The 19,646-nt window shown below is 40.2% G+C and overlaps 1 protein-coding gene across 2 annotated transcripts in view; it reads left to right on the top strand.

Moving 5' to 3' along the window:
• The window catches only part of ift172 (intraflagellar transport 172), a 45,040-nt gene that overhangs the window by 6,942 nt on the left and 18,452 nt on the right, over window positions 1-19,646 (top strand). The window contains exons 12-25 of one of the 2 annotated variants that reach the window (XM_084377756.1): window positions 719-772; window positions 1,681-1,784; window positions 2,532-2,617; window positions 4,157-4,269; window positions 7,644-7,811; window positions 8,899-9,035; window positions 11,203-11,310; window positions 12,134-12,218; window positions 13,441-13,533; window positions 15,545-15,622; window positions 15,955-16,203; window positions 17,386-17,464; window positions 18,766-18,886; window positions 19,432-19,576. In XM_084377756.1, the coding sequence (XP_084233882.1) occupies window positions 719-772; window positions 1,681-1,784; window positions 2,532-2,617; window positions 4,157-4,269; window positions 7,644-7,811; window positions 8,899-9,035; window positions 11,203-11,310; window positions 12,134-12,218; window positions 13,441-13,533; window positions 15,545-15,622; window positions 15,955-16,203; window positions 17,386-17,464; window positions 18,766-18,886; window positions 19,432-19,576 (1,620 nt within the window). The remainder of the gene's footprint in view (window positions 1-718; window positions 773-1,680; window positions 1,785-2,531; window positions 2,618-4,156; window positions 4,270-7,643; window positions 7,812-8,898; window positions 9,036-11,202; window positions 11,311-12,133; window positions 12,219-13,440; window positions 13,534-15,544; window positions 15,623-15,954; window positions 16,204-17,385; window positions 17,465-18,765; window positions 18,887-19,431; window positions 19,577-19,646) is intronic. The other variant, XM_084377757.1, reaches the window with a different exon arrangement.

Here is a 19,646-nt window from a genome sequence, read left to right as displayed (position 1 = left end):
GGTAAACAAGCCGGGCTGTCGCGGGTGCGCGCGCAGCTCAGAGACGACATCTTCCAGGTCAGAGGTAGTAGATCAGCCTACAGACCCCGGATGTTGACAACAGACGAGCCCTGACTCAGAGGGGAATAGCGCTAGCATATCATAACAAAATATTGGTGAAATGAACTAGTTTCGTGGCAGATAATGCGTTATATAGAGGCTGTGTGTCGATGCCCCGTCAATCGCATTATATGGATATATCGGCGCTACACTGGATCTAATTTCGTCCGAACGACGCCAAATGGCACCAAAGTTATCTGGGTGAGTAAATGACCATATATTTTGCTAGAAATAAGGTCCAGGTTGTAAAAAACGGTAGTTATCCTTTAAGGTGTAATATTTTCTATGTTTAATTTTAAAGTAATCCAAAAGTATTCAGAAGTTGTTGTTGTTGTTTTGGATTACGTCACTAATTACTGAAATAGCCATGTAATGTTGTTTTCAGTAACTGGCTACATTTTAAAGTTATCTGCTCCAAGCCTGGATACCGATACAACAGAGACAAATTTAATTTTAAATGTGTATATTTGGAAAAACACGTGCCTTCATACATACTGGCTCCTTGTTTATTTCTCACAATAAACAGAAGTGGACTGATCGCCCTGTATTAATGTATAATCTGTGGTGAGCATTGCCCAACATTTGAACTGAAGGCCTGATTCTGCTGCCACTCTTTCAGGTGCCTTGGCCCGGTTCTGGGGGAAACGAGAAGTTCTTCTTTGAAAATGAAACAGTGAGTACACACCGTGTGTTTTTGGCTGTGTGAAGTGTATTGTTGAGAAGGCTGTTGTGTCGCAATTGAACCTGTTTAGACAGTACTCGCCAAGCAGCAATAAACTGTAATATATAATTACACTACCGTTAGGGTGAAGGTTATGTTTCAGGTCCTAACATGTCTCGTGCTTTTGGGTACTGTTTGATTTGGTTAAGATGAGATCAGGTCCATTTACCAGGTTGATTTGTTTCATTTGTGCTGGTGTGAAAGCTGTCAATTGAACCCTTGTGCGGACCAAACGATTGAACTGAGACCCCTTGAAAAGGAAGGAGGGTCTCGGTCTGCTGTCAAGTGAACTCTGGTGTGGTTTGTTTTGGTGTAAAAGCAAACAACCAACCACAGGATTTTATGATAGTGGATATGTGATTTCAGCATGATTTCAACAGCTAAACCACTCATGAATCTATCTGCTGATTGTCAAATCTGTTAGGGAAGTGATCTTATAATCGATCTGTATTAGTGATGCAAAATGTTAACAGGTACATGACTCAGTGTGGTTATTTTTCATGATTAATGGCAGTTAAAACCTCTTTTTTACTCTTTTTTTACCTGCTTTTTTGCTCCATGTGCTGTCCTGTCCGTAACTGTTGATTCATTATTCAACATTTGGTCGATTTCCTGTCAAATAATAGAAATATTGCAGATAATTACTTATTTCTTCTTGAGCTCTTTGTGACACCAAAGGACATAAATATTATATTTTAAAGTGCTGCCTAAACTTCTGGTCCGTATTACTTCATGTTTACTCCTCTTGTTTGTTTGTTTTGTTTGTTTTGTAAAAAGTCAGCTCTCAAACTATGTGGCTATCAACATCCCCGCTACCACTGCTCCCATTATATCTTCTTCTGCTGTGTTTTCTGTTCCAGGTGTGTATGATCTTTAATGCTGGGGAGCTGAGCCTGGTGGAATACAGCAACAACGAGATCCTGGGATCAGTCAGAACAGAATTTATGAACCCTCACCTCATCAGGTAGGTCCAATTACACAAAACAAACAGACCTTATGAGGTTGGTTTTGTGACACCACAACCGGTTTGTCTGCTTCCAAAGAAGAAGCATAGATAAGTCAGAAAGATATTACTGATCCACTGATTGTTTTGTTAAAGCCATTTCTAGATATGTATGTAACAATTTTGGGTTGTTCAAACTATCTATTATCTATTATAATCTTTCCGACTGCAGTTTAAGATAGGAAAATGTTAATGATACATGACTAAAAGACCATCTTCCCTTTCTTTAATCCAAGATAAACATGGAAAAAACGTCAGTTTAATATACATGTTCTAATACAATCAATCACAAGTAGTTTGACCACAGTCCATGATCATTCCTAACAGACTGTGTTATCAGCTCTGTCCATTAGGTGGCTGTATTGAGCTGTGCAGACACCATGTAACATGTCAGCGTCAGTGTCTGCTAGTCAGCACACATCATTTTAAATATTCAGCCCTGTCAAAAGTGTCAGGGCTGACAGCTCCCAGGTGACTGACTAATGGCCGACTGCAGGTCTCAGGACACTCTGACTGCTCCTCGCCTCTGGCTGGACACTGTAGCATGACAACATCATGATCAGGGCTGTCCTGGGATTTCAAGTATGATGAACAGCAGCTGAAGCCAATTAAGCTGAGCTGACACTGGATTTAGAAATGTTAAATCAGTGTAATGTCAGCTATGTTACACTGATTAATGTTTTTTTAAACTTGTGTTTGTGTACGCAGCGTCCGGATAAATGAGAGGAAGCAGAGAGGAGTGGAAGACAACAAGAAGCTTGCTTATCTGATTGATATAAAGACCATTGCTGTTGGTAAGAATGTATGGTTGTGGAAAAAGACTACTGTAGCTGTGTTTGACACCTAGATTAAAGGGACAGTTCACCCAAAAAATCAAAAACACACTGGTTCCCTCTTACCTGTAGTGCTATTTATTCATGTAGATTGTTTTGGTGTGAGCTGCCTGGTTTTAGAGATATCAGCCTTAGAAATGTCTGCCTTCTCTCCAACATAATGACACCAGATGTTACTCAGCTTCTGGTGCTCAACGCGCCAAAAACATACACTTGACCCGGTTACTCAAGATAATCCACAGACGTTGCTGTTGTGAGCAGTTTCATGTAGGAACTATTTTCTTTCCGTATCACTGCCCTGCCGCCTACTTGTGGAGGAAAGGCTAGCAATTAAGATAGCTAATGTTACAGAAATAAAGTAGCGCTTACATGCAACGTTGGGTTATCTTCAGTAACCGGGTCATGATTTCTGGAAAGAGACAGTGCTGTTAAGTTTTTCAAATGTTTTTTTTTTTTGGCACATTGAGCATCACAAGCTAGTCGTCTATTATCTATTATCATCGAGAGAGCGCAGACATCTCTCCAAAACTCAGCAACTCACACCAAACAAGATGGATTGATAGCACTACAGGTCAGAGGGAAAGTATGTATTTTTGATTTTGGGATGAACTGTCCCTTTAAAGGTTAAAAACAAAGCTTTTTCAGCTATTGACATAACTAGGATCCCACTGTCTTGCGAGTTAGTGCTGTAAAAGGCCTACACTGCTGGTTTTACTCCTCTAAATCGCATGTGCTTTACATTAAAGTGAAAAGAAGGCGTTAATTCATCAGACATGGTGGATTAATACGCATTGACTGGTTGACTCAAAATAAACTAAAAGACTATGTCAGACAGTGCAGCAGTTTGGCTCACTGATGTGTTTTTGGACGACAATGGAGCTAACCGCAGAATAATACAAGCCTCATCCTTAAATGCCAACTGTGGTTTTAAATCTGCCGTGGGTGATGAGTTTTTGTTCCAAAGCAAGAACAGCTTAGTTGGTGTATTTTCAGAACAATAGTTCTCCGTACCTGACCGAGTAATAGTGAGTCATCAGCAACCCTGTCGACTCCTGCAGATTTAAATGTTCATTTTGTGCCGTGGGATTGTGAAATGCCTTTTGATTGGAGAACATGCTGATGTGTTATCATTATTATATTATGGCCAGCTCGTGTCTCTTACTCACCACAATAATATGATATAAAGTCCTGAACTGCTACAGCTACAGTCATTGCTGTAGATCATCAGCTGAACTGTATCTTTTCCACTGACTGGACTGCACTCCATTTTAATTAAAAAGTTGATGTAGGTCTGATATGAACCGACTAATAATATGATCTTGATCCCAGAGCCGGTGAGTTTAGAGTAGAGAAACCGCTCACTCTGCCTGATAGAATCATTAATAATTATAAATGACTGCCTGATTTCAAGTCTTGAATAAAAGGCCAATTTTAGTCAGATGCATTGGCACACTGGCAGTCTGACCGCTGCTCAGTTCTCCTTTTTTTTCCTCCCCTCAGTGGACTTGGCCGGGGGCTGCAATCTGGGAACCATCAGCCACGACTCCAAGATTGACTGGCTGGAGCTCAATGAAACCGGACGCAAACTGCTGTTCAGGGACAAGAAGCTGCGGGTGAGGAAAAAACCTCAGCATCCTGAGGGATCGGTAGAGAGAGAGGCCGGCAGGCTGAGGGCGAATGATAGACAGGATGATGATTAGTAAAGTAGAAAAATCTGCACTTTGGTTGGAACATGACTAGAGTTATGGCCACGACCGTCGCCCGCAACATGTCTTGTGGCCATTTTGGTCAGAGCTCCAGGGTCTGAAAAGTAAAGCCACTGCAGAAGTGCCTGAAACCAGCATTCTCTTTAACGGCCAGCAGGAGGCAACTCAAGAAGCCCAATTGTATGTGAGTTTATGAGAAGATTTCTCACTTGATTTATTACCTCAGTGAACAGTTTCCTAAAGTGTTTATGGTCCCAATCTCTAGTTTTAAAGTCTTCTTCAACACAGGATGATGTTCATTTTGTAGATTATGGTCCCATTTAGTGTAAAATAGACAATAAATCAGGGTATGCTTTAGGGCGTGGCTTTGTTGTGATTGACAAGGCGCTGCCACCACATGTCCTCGGGCTCTCAGTCAGATCCAATCAGGACATCCTCCCCAGCTCCAGCCTCTCGTCCAAGTATGGTCATTTCTTGCTCCAAACAACCAAGATGGTGACATTCATAATGCCAAACTTGAGACTTCAAAGCGGTAGTCCAGAGGGGGATACGTACACTTGTTGCTAACCCATCCATATACGAGTACACAGTAAGGGTGACATTTAATTTCTTCTTCATTTAACATTTAAATGCACAGTATTTAACTTCTGCCGTGAGGGGTTTCTCTGTCAAAACAATGAAATCAAAAGATGTAGGCTGATGATACATGAAGTAGCGTGGGGGTCCGGGGAGTTGTTGTCTTCATTGTTAAATAACCACTACTGTAGATAAAAATCTATCAGAGGCAGAATTGTTAACAGACGAGGTAAAGTATTAAAGTTTAATTCACACTACATTAAGTCACGTTCACAGACTTCCTTCTGAAGTATCATCTGATGTTTTCCAGGAGGTTTTAGCAACCAAATGAAAAACACTGTTACCTTGAATATAACCCTTTGGTGCGTTTGAACATTTGCGTTTGCGTTTTTGAAAATTTAAGTACACAACTCAACAAGATATAAAACAAAGGTCTCTCGAAAGATCTTTCAAGAGGTGTAAACAGAACAAGTGCGAAGAAGTCATGTATGAAACTTTGTTTAAGTCCTGTAGTCCAGGGATTGTGACCCTTTTAAACGAAGCAACGTCGACTTTCCATGTTTAATTTGAATAATTGTAAAAGACCTGAATAAAAGCAGAAATTGCCAACTACCAATCACCCAAAAATAGACTTAATTTGGTCGAGAATACTTTCTTTTTCTGCTGTTTTATCCAGTTTGTTACGCCTCCCACAGTGGCCTCAGGTTGGATCTTGTTCAAGTGCGTCTAACAAGATTCTTTCAGTAAAATTGCTACATTTGTATTCCTGTCGAAAATGTTTCCTTATTTCCTTATTTCTGAAAGTAGTCTTCATTTAAACTAATAGATACAACTCTAATTTGTTAGTAACCTTGTCATAATATGTTTGGCATCTACTTGGTTTAACCTAAAATCGTAAAAGCTCCCTGAATGTATCCTTCATTGTTTTAAAATGACCAAATACAGACATTGAAATGGGACGGAAATTTCAATCAGTTCGGACCTTTCGTACTCGTTGCTGTGTTCTAGCAGAAACTGATTAAACCCAGCACAAAATCTTTCAGGTACTCTAATGCAAAAGTACTACCTGAAAGGCACAACATATTGTCACTTTGGTGATGCCTTCTTGCATTAATTTGTATTTCTTCACTTCCTTGCGTCCGCTGATTTAAGTGGAGACACATTTCACTTTTTCCACCCCAGTATCAAAAACAAACAGCATCCATAAAAGATCTCAGTTTTGTTCTGTTGTACGCTCGGCCGTGCTGAGGTTCATTTTTGAGGCGCTGTGTGCAGGATGAGAGTGACAGCGAGCTGTTGTCAGTTGTTGCCCTGGGGTAATGAAACAGTTTGATGTTCGAGCCCCGGGGCAATGACATGGAGAACTCTGGTAATTGGGAATCCCTCAGTGGCTTCAAACTTTTTCTGCTCTTGTATGGAACATAATGATGTTAAAATACTTTTTTTATATATATATATATCAATTATATTTTTTGTGAGGTACAAGTGTCAAATTCTTTCAGTATGTACAAAATGAACTTTAGTGAGACAGACTGTCAGATGTATGTGTGTGAGCAGCTGAATATACTGAAAAGGATTTATACTATTTCACATTTTTACATATTCACATTCATAGCACAGATTTATTACACTTCACATCAGTAAGAAATCATAAAAAGTCAAGTTGTGAAATGTCTCTTTAATTGAAACTTGCTTTCAAGTGAACTTATCAACAGGCTGCTCGTCCTCATTGAATTAAAACTTGGCCAGCTGAGCTCCAGGGTGAAACTATAGACAGAGTATTATTAAAAATGGTGGAGGTGGTGGTGGTGGTGGTGGTGGAGGATATTAAAGCAGCTGATTACAGCAGCAGGCGGTCTCTCACATACATATTTAGTGCTTCGGGAGCCTCTGTAGCTTATAGAATATACATAATCTTTATTCATCAGAGGAGAATACGTTGCTGTGTGAGTGTTCATATGGAGCCAGTGGAAAGGACTTTGCTCGAGCCGTAATGTAAACTTCAACATTACAAGACAGGGAATTGAAAAATAAGGACAACCACCGCGTTTATTATGAACTAAAATCTGACTTCTGATTTCTTTTACCCGTGACTGCTCAGTTCTTATATTCCTATTGAACTGTTTCTCAGAGATCTTTCTGTCTCCTTTTGCCCTTTGGTTGAACTTTTGTACAGTGTTTTGTTCTCCGTGTACAAAACATCCCTTTTTTTTTGGCAACTCCTTTATAAAAACTAGCACCTATTTGTAAGGAGGACTTTCTACAAGCTAAAAGCATGAAAGATTATTATAAATAGAGCGGTCATCTTGCCCATCTGACTGTACTGAACCGAGCTGTTGTGGCAAGCAATTCCAAACTTTTGAACTGTAATGTGGTTGGACACCTTTAGAAAAAACATTTTTGCGCTTTCCTACCAATGAATTAGGAGTTAGCAGAAGATCGACCATATCTGTTAATGCAACATGAAGCTGGGCCCAGGAGCCTGTTAGCTTAGCTTGTCATAACACCAACTCAGGGTCTCTATGGGCCTTGAAAATCCTTTTAATCATTAACTTTTGTTTTAGAGGAAGATGGAGAGAAAGGATTAGAATGTATTAAAAGTCTTAAATTAAGTGTATATTTTCTCAACCTCTGCAGCAGTAATGTAGTTTTTTTGTATGTGGTATGCATAAGTTTTTCTGTGTCCCCCTCTCCTTCCTCCTCAGCTCCATCTGTACGACATAGAGTCCAGCGTGAAGACGACGGTGCTGAGTTTCTGCTCCTACGTCCAGTGGGTGCCGGGCAGCGATGTGGTGGTCGCCCAGAACAGGGGAAACCTCTGCATCTGGTACAGCATCGACAGCCCAGAGAGCATCACCATGTTCCCAATCAAGGTGAGTCTTTGTTGTCTTTGTGTGTGTGAGTTTAGAGCAACAAGAAACATCTCCATTAGGTTGCAAATTGACATGACTGTATGGGTTACACGGTTTATGATTTCACAATAAATCAGGACTCACATTGGCCTTTTTAAGTTTCTGCCTCTGGCCCATTTGTTGTGGTTGTGTTTGCAATCAATAGTTTCAATAGTTTCAGTTTCTATCCCCAAACCACTTGTTTTACTTGTACTTTCCTCAAGCTTTATGTCTCTGTGCTCAGCGTACAGCTGACTGAGCGAGTGTTTTCAAAGCTGCTGTCCCAGAGCAGTTTCTCGCCCTCGGCAGGAACAAGTTACTAAAACTTGTGGAACAACTGAGAAGTGATTTTCTGATTAATAATAAAAACCAGGCAGAGCAAGACTGACACTCTGTTTTACAGTCAAACAACAGATAGCTGATAGTGAAAATTATTGCCATTGTATATGTTTGATGGGAGTCTACTCATGAGAGTTAAAGCTAATGAATATTTATCTTAGTGGAAGAAGTATTCAGATCCTTTACTTAAGTAAAATGTTTTAATAGTACACTGTAAAAATTCTCTGTTACAACTAAAAGCCTGCATTCAAAATGTTATGTAAGTAAAATTAGGAAAATGTATTAATGCAGAAAAATGTCTCCTCCTGGAGTTTGTACTTTAGTGCATGTGCCCACCTTAGTGGACGCTTATGTTACTCCTTTAAAATGACATATATTGAAAGGAAGCTAACATTGAAAAAAAATACATATATGTATATATTTATGTATTTGCATGTATATAGATATTGTGTGTGCAAGTACATCATCAACCTAAATTATCTTATTTTCCTCATTTTTTTTCTAATTTATTTTAATATCATTTTTATGATTAGTAGTTTTTATACAAGCATTTTGTTTTATTTTGTTAAAATTTTAGTTTTGTATTTTCCCGTTTTTTCAGTTTTCTATGAGTATAAACAACATCAGATGTAATTTACAGTAAATCTATGTAAGAACTTGCATCCTTACAATAAAGTATATAAAAGAAAAACATTGAGTCTAACTGTTTGGTTTCACCTCTCTTTGTCAGGGAGACATTGTGGATCTAGAAAGAGCCGATGGGAAGACGGATGTGATCGTGACGGAGGGCGTCAACACCGTCTCCTACACGCTAGACGAAGGCCTCATTGAGTTTGGTACTGCTGTCGATGATGGGGATTACAACAGGTAAGTTTTGACTCATATGATTTGACAGAAAATCAGTCCATCACTGTGATTATTGTCAAGTTGAACATGTTTCTGGTCCTCCAACCACATGCTGCTTTTTTGGGTCGGAGTCACAGTGACAGCAGGGCAAGCAGAACAGGCCAGATGTCCTTTTATCCAGCAGCTTCCTCCAGCTCTTCTTGAGGGTTTCTTCAGAGCTCCTTGGCCAGCTGGGAGATCTATAATCTATATAATCTATAATCTCTTCACTGTGTCAGGATTTGAACACCACCAAAGTGATTCCTCCTTATCACTGGCCTCTCTCGGTTTTGAGGAGCAGCAGCTGAACTCTTCACTGCTGCTCTGAACTCCATCACACAAGTGAAGCCAGCTACCTTACAGAGGATTTTGGTGACTTGTGCTTCTTTTTATGTTAAAAGACTGATCATAGGTAAGACAGGGTATCTTAAAAAGCATTGAATTCAGTTTCCTTTTAAAATTAGATATGAAAGTCTTATATTTCATTTACAAAAGTACTTAGATATTTAGTTTTGCCTTCTGTGGGCTGTGATCTTAGTCAAAATGTTTTTGGATCATATAGCAGGCTGTTTGGAGACTTTGCATATCTAATAACTGCGATTTTTGTGACTGTACTTTATGTTAAAGATGCCAGATCTTACATAAATTTACATTTAGCTACATTTGATGTTGTTTGTACTTACAGCAATCTTAAAATTAGTATTTTTTATAGTGAACAAAAAAATACTATAATTTTTTAAATAGTAAGATGAGAATGATAATATAGTATAATAGGAAGAAAATAAGAAAATAAATAATTAATAAATCATTTTCATTTTGATTGATCCTTCCATTCTGCTGCTTATTTGAACACGTTGCATTTATTTAATTATTCCATACTTGAGAATTATTATTATATACTGCCCGTTGGGAAGTGTAATAATTCCAGCCCATATTTTCTCCAGCGGCTTTACATCATACTTTCGATCACAAAACTGGAATTAAATTGCATTCACTGTGGTGATGAAAAGTCTTAAATTTAGTTTGCTGAACCCTGCAGAAATCTTGCAAGAGATAAAAAAAAAAGACTGACTTACAAAGCAGGAGTTTGTCTGGGACTCGACTGTCTCTCCACTGCCACAGCTGGCTGCTCTTTATAAGGATCTGTTCTTAAACGTATATTATGGAACATTTTCCCATCAGAATGTCTAAAGAAGACGAGACCTTTGTTAGATATTTTGTTGAGTTGTGTACCTACAATATCTCAAATGTTTCCAAAAATGTTTGAACCAGAGAAATCCCCATGTTTTCTCAAAGTAACAGTGGGTTTCATTTGGTCACTTGTATAATTTCCGGGACAGGGTGAGTAAAGAAGTCGGCAAATGAGACTAAACATAACGTCCTCGGAGCATTTTTACATGAGTCACGTGGTTGTTCAGTTGTGTGTTCACCACCAGCGAAGCAGGTTTGACCGAGGGATCATTATGTTTATTCCCATTACTTGCAGAAGTGTTAATTTGCCCCAAACAGCTAGATTACTTAACTGTACTTTAGCCGTAAGGTAGCCAGCAATGGCATGCAGATGGTGTGTGTCTGTGTGTTTGAATTTAGGTCAACTCTCACCGCAATCGGTACTCACCAGAGAATCAGGTTCTCTCTCTTCTTTTTCCCCTCTCCTCTCTGTAACGCTACGTCGATTAAGTAAAGTACATTTCCCCTCCTGCTCCAGTCAGCAGTCAACATTACAGAATATAAACACCTGATAATGGAGGTCACCTCCGCTGCTGGAGTCAGGTTGATGAGCAGGAGTGAAGATAAATACCAAAAGTAAAAAACTGCTCTACTGCTTTTGTCCACAGGGGCCGCCAGAATCAACAAAAAATGAAAGATCCTCGTAGCTGCTTTAACTTGTTGAACCCTGCAGGAACCCTGGCTGCAAGAGAGCGACGACGGACTGAAAAAGCAAGAGCTTTGTCTTTGATCCATCTGTCTCTCCAGTGTCACAATTTCCAGCTCTTTCTAGGACATATTCTGAACAATTGGATGAATGTTAATGCACATAAAACACTTCACTGCGACCTCAAAGACCAAACCTGCCAGTGACTTTTGAATAAACCACGATTCTCCGATATTTACACAATTTCTCAAAAATATCTCACTGCCTTGACAGAGCCACAGCATTCCTTGAGACCCTGGAGATGTCACCAGAGACTGAAGCCATGTGGAAGACGCTCAGCAAGCTGGCTCTGGAGGCTCAGCAGCTGCACATCGCAGAAAGGTCAGCACGACACACACAGTCGCATGCACAGTCACACACACACACACACACACACACACACACACTCAGCTAGCAAGCTTATATTCATGTCTCTGAGCTAATTACGTACCTCATCAGTCTTCATTGTAGCTGAGACTTATCTTATCTTGACTTATCTAGACAACAAGGGCACTGTGGTCACCTGGATTGGACAGACACACACACAAACACACAAAGCAGATAACTGTGTCCCTGCCTGACTTCCCTCTCTAACTTCTAACTTCGTTAATCATCAAAGACAGTTTTTTTTTATTTTATATCATAAGCACTTTTTCCCCCCTCTCTCTCTCTCTCTCGTCTCTGTTTTGAGAAACTTTTCAGATTTGAATTCTCTGTCATTAATAATGCATATGCTGTTCGTTAGGCATGGGCTTGATTTGCATAAATCATGAAATCGGGGAAAGAAACGGTTTTGTCTGGAGTGGGTAATGTTAATGAGGGAGTGAAGCGAGACAGAGTCAGACAGAAGGAGTTCGTTTTTTTCTCTCTAAACTTTTTTTCTTTCATGACTCGTTCATTAATCTGATGCAACTGTTCAGAGAGTGTTGCTAATAAAGTGGCCAAATGCTAAGAAGAGCCTTTTCATTTTTCAGCAGCCTCACACTGCAGTGTATCTAAAGGCTAATTAGACAAAAGCTCTAATTTATCTCAGTTCATTAAGTGAAGACATTCTCAGTTTCTGTTACCTTGTAACTTCACTCTGCAGAATGTTTCTCTCTGTGCTTCTTCTCTGTGTTTACTTGCTCACTCTCTTTTTGTTTTTTCTGACTCTTTTCTTTTGCAGGTGTTTTGCTGCGCTGGGGGACGTCTCAACTGTGCGTTTCCTCCGCCAAACGAACCAGATTGCAGACAAAGTTTCACAGGAAATGGTGCGTTTTGTGTCAAAACAGATACAAGACACAACAGTACATCTACACGGTGACTGTACTGTATATACCAGTGGTTCTCTGAGTGGGGTTTGGTGACTACCAGGGGTTCTTGAGGTGGTTCCAGGGGCCCTGACAAAAAGGGGAATCATTTATTTTAACTATAATGGGAGGGTGTCATGCTGTGTGGGGAGAGAGTCTGAACAAGTGAGTCTTGAGTCTTTTGCGGAAGATGGCGAGTGACTCTGCTGTCCTGACATTGGTCGGGAGTTCGTTCCACCACTGAGGCGCCAGAACAGAGAAGAGTCGTGACCTCGCTGAGCTTCCTTTGTTTGCTCTCAGCGATGGCGGTACCAGCCGGCCAGCTGATGTAGTGGAGCGACGTGCTTGTGCTGGGGCGTGTGGTCATGTGGTATTTGCTTTAAAGATTTATGCTTCACATGGTAGGAAAAACCCGCATTTTGAGCAAAGAAGACCACTGGAACAACACAAATACAGTTGTTGTGATTGCTTGCTTTACAGAAGGAAATTAGGCTCAGTTCAGACTTCACACAAATCAGATCAGATCTTAAGACACACTGTCCGCCGTGTTATTTGCAAGTGAAAAGATTGAATTTGTGCGTCCAGAAATCCCCAAATCACTTATCACCATATACACTGGTTTCTGTGGTGACGACGTCAATAACTCGGGCCATGTTCAGACTAGCAGCCCAAATACATTTTTGGGAATATCCAGATTGTATCGAGATCGATTTTAGGAAGTCTGGACGGTGACAAATGACATGAAATCAATACCACATTGGGAGGTGGTTCGAAATGCAATTCAAATCGGATTTCTACTGTCTGGATGTTCTAGCCGCTCAAATTGGATTTCAAAGCGTCTTTAGTGTCACTTGCAACACAACACACACAACAACGTCAAACACTGTTAATTCAATCTTGACATGCCTAAAACAGATTTTGGTTGGCAGACTGAACAAGGCCTTATTCATTTCCATGAATGTATTAATAGATACTCCAAACTCTGATCAGGACACATTTTACACATCTTTATATAAGAAAAATGCGCAATTGTAATTCTTGAAATGTCAAACTAATTAGATTTACTCAACACATATCTGTGTGTGTGTGTGTGTGTGTGTGTGTGTGTGTGTGTGTGTGTGTGTGTGTGTGTGTGTGTGTGTGTGTGTGTGTGTGGTTTATTGTTTGTGTCTCTTTTGATCAGGGGGGAGATGGAACAGCGTTTTACCAGGTCCAAGCCCACGTGGCCATGTTGGATAAGAACTTTAAACTGGCTGAGATGCACTACCTGGAGCAGGTTGGTGACACACAAAACTCTTCACACCTAATACAGTGGCAAGAAAAAGTATGCGAACCTTTTGGAATTTCATGGTTTTCTGAATAAATTTGTCATAAAATGTGATCTGAGCCTCATCTAAGTCAAGGGTATTGACAAATATAATGTGTCTAAAATAATAAGACGACATTTTCTTGATCTTTCATGTCTTTATTGAGAACAACCAAAAAAACCTCATAGTGCTTGTGGAAAAAGTAAGTGAACCCTTGAGTTAATGACCTCAAAAAAGCTAATTGGAGTCAGGTTTTAGCACACCTGGAGTCTCGTTAAGATAATAAGTTTGGAGGTGTGGACTACAACTACTTTGACTGATAAAAACCCCTCAAACTTTTGGCGTTTGCTCTGCACAAGAAGAACACGCTTATGTGAGCCATGCCTCGCCAAAAAGAGCTTTCAGAGGATCTACGATCAAGAATTGTTGATTTACATAAAGCTGGCAAGGGTTACAAAGTTATTTCAAAGACTTTAGAAATTCACCAGTCTACAGTTTGGCAAACAATCTGCAAATGGAGACACTTTGGGACTGTTGCTACTCTACCAAGAAGTGGGCGCCCAGTCAAAATGACACCAAGAGCACAACGAAGACTCATCAATGAGGTCATCATTGGAACTGGCTAACATCTCTGTTCATGAGTCTACAATACGTAAAACATTGAACAAGCAGGGTATCCACGGCAGGACACCACGAAGGAAGCCACTGCTTACTAAAAAGAACGTTGCTGCACGCCTGAAGTTTGCAAAAGAGCACATTGACACTCCACAGCGGTATTGGCAAAATGTTTTGTGGACTGACGAAAAAACACACAGCACTACATCTGGCGTAGAAAGGGCACGGCATATCATCATGAAGACATCATCCCAACCATAAAGTATGGTGGAGGAAACATCATGATTTGGGCCTGCTTTGCTGCATCAGGGCCTGGCCAGCAAGTCCACAACAGAATGGCTTCAGAAACACAAAATCCGCCTTTTGGAGTGGCCAAGTCAGAGCCCAGACCTCAACCCAAGAGAGGTTCTATGGATTGACTTGAAGAGGGCCATACACATGAGACGTCCAAAGAATATGACAGAGCTAAAGAAGTTCTGCCAGGAAGAATGGGCTAATATTCCTCCTCAGTGACATGCAGGTCTGATCCACAGCTACAGGAAGCGCCTGGTTGAGGTTATTGCTGCCAGGGGGGGTCAACCAGTTATTAATTCTAAGGGTTCACTTACTTTTTCCACTGCCATGTTGAATGTTGAATGAGTGTGTTCAGTAAAGACATGAAAGATCAGAATTGTTTTGTGTTATTATTTTAGACACATTATATTTGTCAATACCCTTGACTTAGATGAAGATCAGATCACATTTTATGACTTATTTATTCAGAAAACAATGAAATCCTAAAAGGTTCACATACTTTTTCTTGCCACTGTATGTAGAATTAATCACTGATGCATTTCAGTTTGGATTTTACAACAAAGTGAACACATAGTCAGTTTAACAAACATAGCTAAACTAACCAGTTAATTTTAGCATGCTTTCATCTGTGATTGGTCAGATAGTTTACCTACGAATTTGCCAGATCAGGAACTCTAAACACTGTGTGTCTGTTTCAGATCTGTTTTATTACTTTCAGAACCCAATATTGTACCTGTGATAATTAGATTTTTGTGTATATTTCACTTTAATTAAATCAGAAACCTTTATTTAAGACTAAGATAGATAATTCAGTGTGCTCAGTGTGCAAAAACTGGCAAGCACACAGCTGTCGCAGCAGTCACAAGCCACCACTTAAAGTCCAGTTGGGACACAATAAATACTTCAAGAGCCAGTAAAACAGTTGAAAGTAGTTGAGTTCGATTTAAAATCAAAATTTCTTTAAAAATACAATCAATCATAAAGTCAAAATTACTTAAAAGACACACACAGCTGACTGCCGAGTCACTGTTTAGACTGTTGAATCGTGGAAGTATAATCTTGTTTCTGCAGAACGCCATCGATGAAGCGATAGAGATGTACCAGGAGCTCCACATGTGGGACGACGCCATTGCTGTGGCCGAAGCCAAGGTAATAATGAACAGACTGAATTTATACCAAACAACTCTGCATTTTACCGGAGGGAGATTTTGTTCTCGCTGTCTGTTGATGCAGACTGTAACCTTTTCTGCGGTGCAGTCATTTAACCAGTGTTTGCTGGGTCCTGTATCTTCTTCAAACAGCTTCTTTCCAATTAACAGTCCAAATCCAAAGATATTTAATGTACAATAATACATAAAACTGTAAAAATCAGCAAACTAAAGTGAATTTTCAACATTTTGCTCAATAAATGGCTTAAAGATGAATAGATTTCTAAAATAATTGTAAGTTCACCCCTCTCACTCAACCTATCAATGCATCAGGGCCACCCGGAGCTGGACAGCCTGCGTGGGAAGTACTATCAGTGGTTAACTGATACCAGTCAGGACGAGAAGGCCGGTGAGGTGAAAGAGAGCGAAGGAGACTTCCAGGGTGCCATCAACCTCTACCTGAAGGCCGGACTGCCAGCTAAAGCCGCCCGATTGGCCATCAGCCGGCCGGAGATCACCAACAACAGTGACACCGTGAACCGAATCGCCGCCAGTCTCATCAAGGGAGAGTTTTATGAGCGGGTGAGTGGACACTCTGTCTTCACGGCAAATTCTTTGGGGACTTGTTTATGAACTGATCACAGCTGGTACTGCTCACCTATGCAGTTAAATTTCCTCCTCCATTCCTCCTTTTCTTGAACTCTTCTCAGACACCTCTTCTCCTAACAGATGCCAGGAGATGAGAGCTATCAACAGAGGAAAAACATTTTTCTTTGTTTATTCAGTTTTAAACTCTGTCTCCCTCCATCTGTCTGTTATTTCTCTGTTGCTGTTTGTCTGAGAACTCAAGTCTTCTCCAGAAGCCATCTGTGTTTATGCAACAGGTGGGAAAGAGGCTCAGACAGAGAGAAGTTTTGTTGTCGTCTCCTGATGGTTGTTTTTAGGGGTTTGAAGGTTGATATAGATACTGGCAGCGTCTAACTTGTGGTAGCCAACAATTCCTGCTGACATTCAGGAGATTGCGTGTATCTCGCAAGGATCTTGTGTTTGGCATTTGTTAAGAGGTTAAAACACCACTGGATAAACATTTAAACCATCTGACAAGAAAACTCTCCACTGAAAGTCATTTGAATGAGGCTGAGGCTTTAAGGACAAGCATCCTGATAAAGTAAATTTAGAGGATGAACGAGTTAGAGAAGTTGAGCTGAGAATGGAGAAAAATCTGGGAAAGAAAAGAAAATGGATGTCCTTGAAAATCCTCCTAGAACACACTGAAGTATTTCTTTGCTCAGATATCTGATACAGTATTTGTGCTTATAGGAAGGTTCGAGGGTATTTGTTGTTATATCACACTTTAGGAGCAGGACACTAAAAATTAAGGTTCTGACAATATGTCAAAAATGTCTATGTATTGCAGAGACACAAACTGAAATTAGCATGCTAACCAGCTAGCCCCAGCCTGTCCTTTCTCGTACCAGTTGTACCTCAAGAGGCCATAGTCTGATAGTATAGCTCAGGCATCCGGAGGTGGGCGCTGACTGATGAAGTTGAAGATGATCACTGTTGTTAAAAAACGTAATTGTATCCTATAGCATGAAGATCTCCTCTCATTGCAACTAAGGGGCAAGACCAAAACCTTAAGAAATGGTTTTATGGTTTTGGCCATAAAGTTTACCGTCCCAACAACCCTGACTCAGCATATTGTATTTTCCTAATATGTTCATTTGTGTTAATAAATTGATTTTCTCGGTGTCCTCTGACCAGGCAGGAGATCTGTACGAGAAGATCAGAAACAACCAGAGAGCTCTGGAGTGCTACCGTAAAGGAGGGGCCTTCAGGAAAGGTAAATCAATGAAGCCTTGTTTCCACCAAGCAGTCCGGTTCAGTCCGGTTCAGTTTGTTACACCCTGGAACAATTATTCTTGCATTTCCATTGTGAAAAGTTGTCGATGGTACCAAAAGAACTGTTGTGTACTGTCCTGTTTTTGGTTCTTTTTGGTCACCACTATGTTGAGATACCTAGCACGCTGATCTGATACTAAAAGGTACACTTAAAATAATGCAGACCACTGATTGGTCAAGTGGAACAACCGCAGTAGTCTCGCCGTCTAGTTTCCTTGTTTTAATAAATACAGGGTTTAAAGGGTACTATACTGAAAGTACTTTGGTGGAGACGCAGCTCTACATGTTGATGGCGTGTAGAAGCAGTGATGGTCAGTCCACTATTTTGATCCATACAGAAATATCTCAACAACTATTGAATGGATTGACACTAAATTTTGTAGAAACATCATTCAAGGCTCCCGGAGAGAATGAATCTTTATGATTCTGTGATTCTGACTTTTCTTCTCGCACCACCATGAAGTTGTTTTGAGTCAAATGTCTCAGCAGCTGTTGGATCTAGACCCCCTCAGGATGAATTGTATTCACTTTGGTGATACTCTGACTTTTGATTTAGCGCCACCATCAGGTCAAAATTCAAATTAGTCTAATACTTTCATTTATCACCAAATACCTGCAAAAGTAATGACTTTTTGCCTTAGCTTTAGCTGTTCTTAATGTTATTAGTTAAATAGCAATATTAGCTTGCTAGCAAGGGCTAGAGCTAACAGTTATTTTCATTTGGATTTTTCTGTGGATTATTTTCACTGTTAATCAATTGTTTGTCTATAAAATGACAAAAATTGTGAAAAATATTCATCACAATTTCCCAGAGCCCAACATTACATCTTAAACTCACTTCTTTTGTCCAACCAATAGACCGAAACCCAAAGACTCTTCATTGACTGACATAAATGACAAAGAAAAGCAAATCCTTTTATTTAAGAAGCTGGAACCAGCAAATGTTTGACATTTTTGCTTGAAAAATGACTAACCATTTATCAATTATCAAAGTAGTTGGCAAATAGTTTTCTTTCTATAGACTAAGCGATTGATATACTAACTCTAACCTCTCTAATGCTAACATGCTAAACTAAGATGGTCAAAAGATTGTACCTGCTTCACATCAGTATGTTAGCATTTTGACGTAAGCATTTAGCTCAAAGCGCTGCGCTGTGGTGTGCTGTGTGGATGTATGTTGTTGATGTTAGTTCAGATATATGTTTGATTATACTTAAAGTTCGTCCTTCCTGCTTTCTGTAGCGGTCGAGCTGGCCCGCCTCGCCTTCCCCGCCGAGGTGGTGAAACTGGAGGAGGAATGGGGAGACTACCTCGTCCAGCAGAAACAGATGGACGCCGCCATCAATCACTTCATAGAAGCAGGGTGAGGAGAGTAGAGCAGTGAAGAGACAAAGATTCGGGCAGATGGAGAGGAGAAAAGATGACACAAAAAACAATCCAACAGACATGGCCAATAATTCTTTAAATCATCACCAGGACCATAATGGAGAGATGAGAAGAGATATCTTTAAACATTATAGTCATTTCCCAAAAATACCAAATAAAGGCAGGTGATCAGCGCCCAGATTTTTAATCTTTTCTGGTTGAAAAAGCCTCTAAAACTGAATTCTGGGAAACTAGCTCTGTCCACAGGAACAAGGGTTTTAAAAATACGACTTCCGCTGATGATCTCTTCTGCCAGTAAAGTTTGAATCTATACCCGAGTCCAAATGAAATTATTTGGTTTAACTTAAATTCTAACCAAAGTTAATTTACTTTGAATTTGGCTGTATCTCCATTTTGTCCTTCTGTCAACCAAACATCGGTGAATACACACATTATCTACATTTCAGAGTTGATGGAGACACACAACACTTACACACAAGCATATTAAAACTGTTCTGTCGTCTCTCTCTGCTCCCCTCTCAGCTGCTCACTCAAAGCCATCGAGGCGGCCATCGCGGCTCGTCAGTGGAAGAAAGCCGTCCACATCCTGGAGTTGCAAGAGGATTCATCAGCAGGGAAATACTACGTGAAGATCGCTCAGTACTACGCCTCCTTGCAGGACTTTGAGGTGAGAGAGGGGGAACGAGGAATGGAGGGAACTAAATATGGAGGAAAAAAGGGAAGGAGAAGAAACGTTA

The sequence above is a fragment of the Pagrus pagrus genome (genome assembly GCF_965226575.1).
Source record: "Pagrus pagrus genome assembly, chromosome: 16".
NCBI classification, from domain to species: Eukaryota; Metazoa; Chordata; class Actinopteri; order Spariformes; family Sparidae; genus Pagrus; species Pagrus pagrus.
Note: the sequence above shows the minus strand (reverse complement) of the source record. Positions and strands in the feature narration are given on the sequence as shown.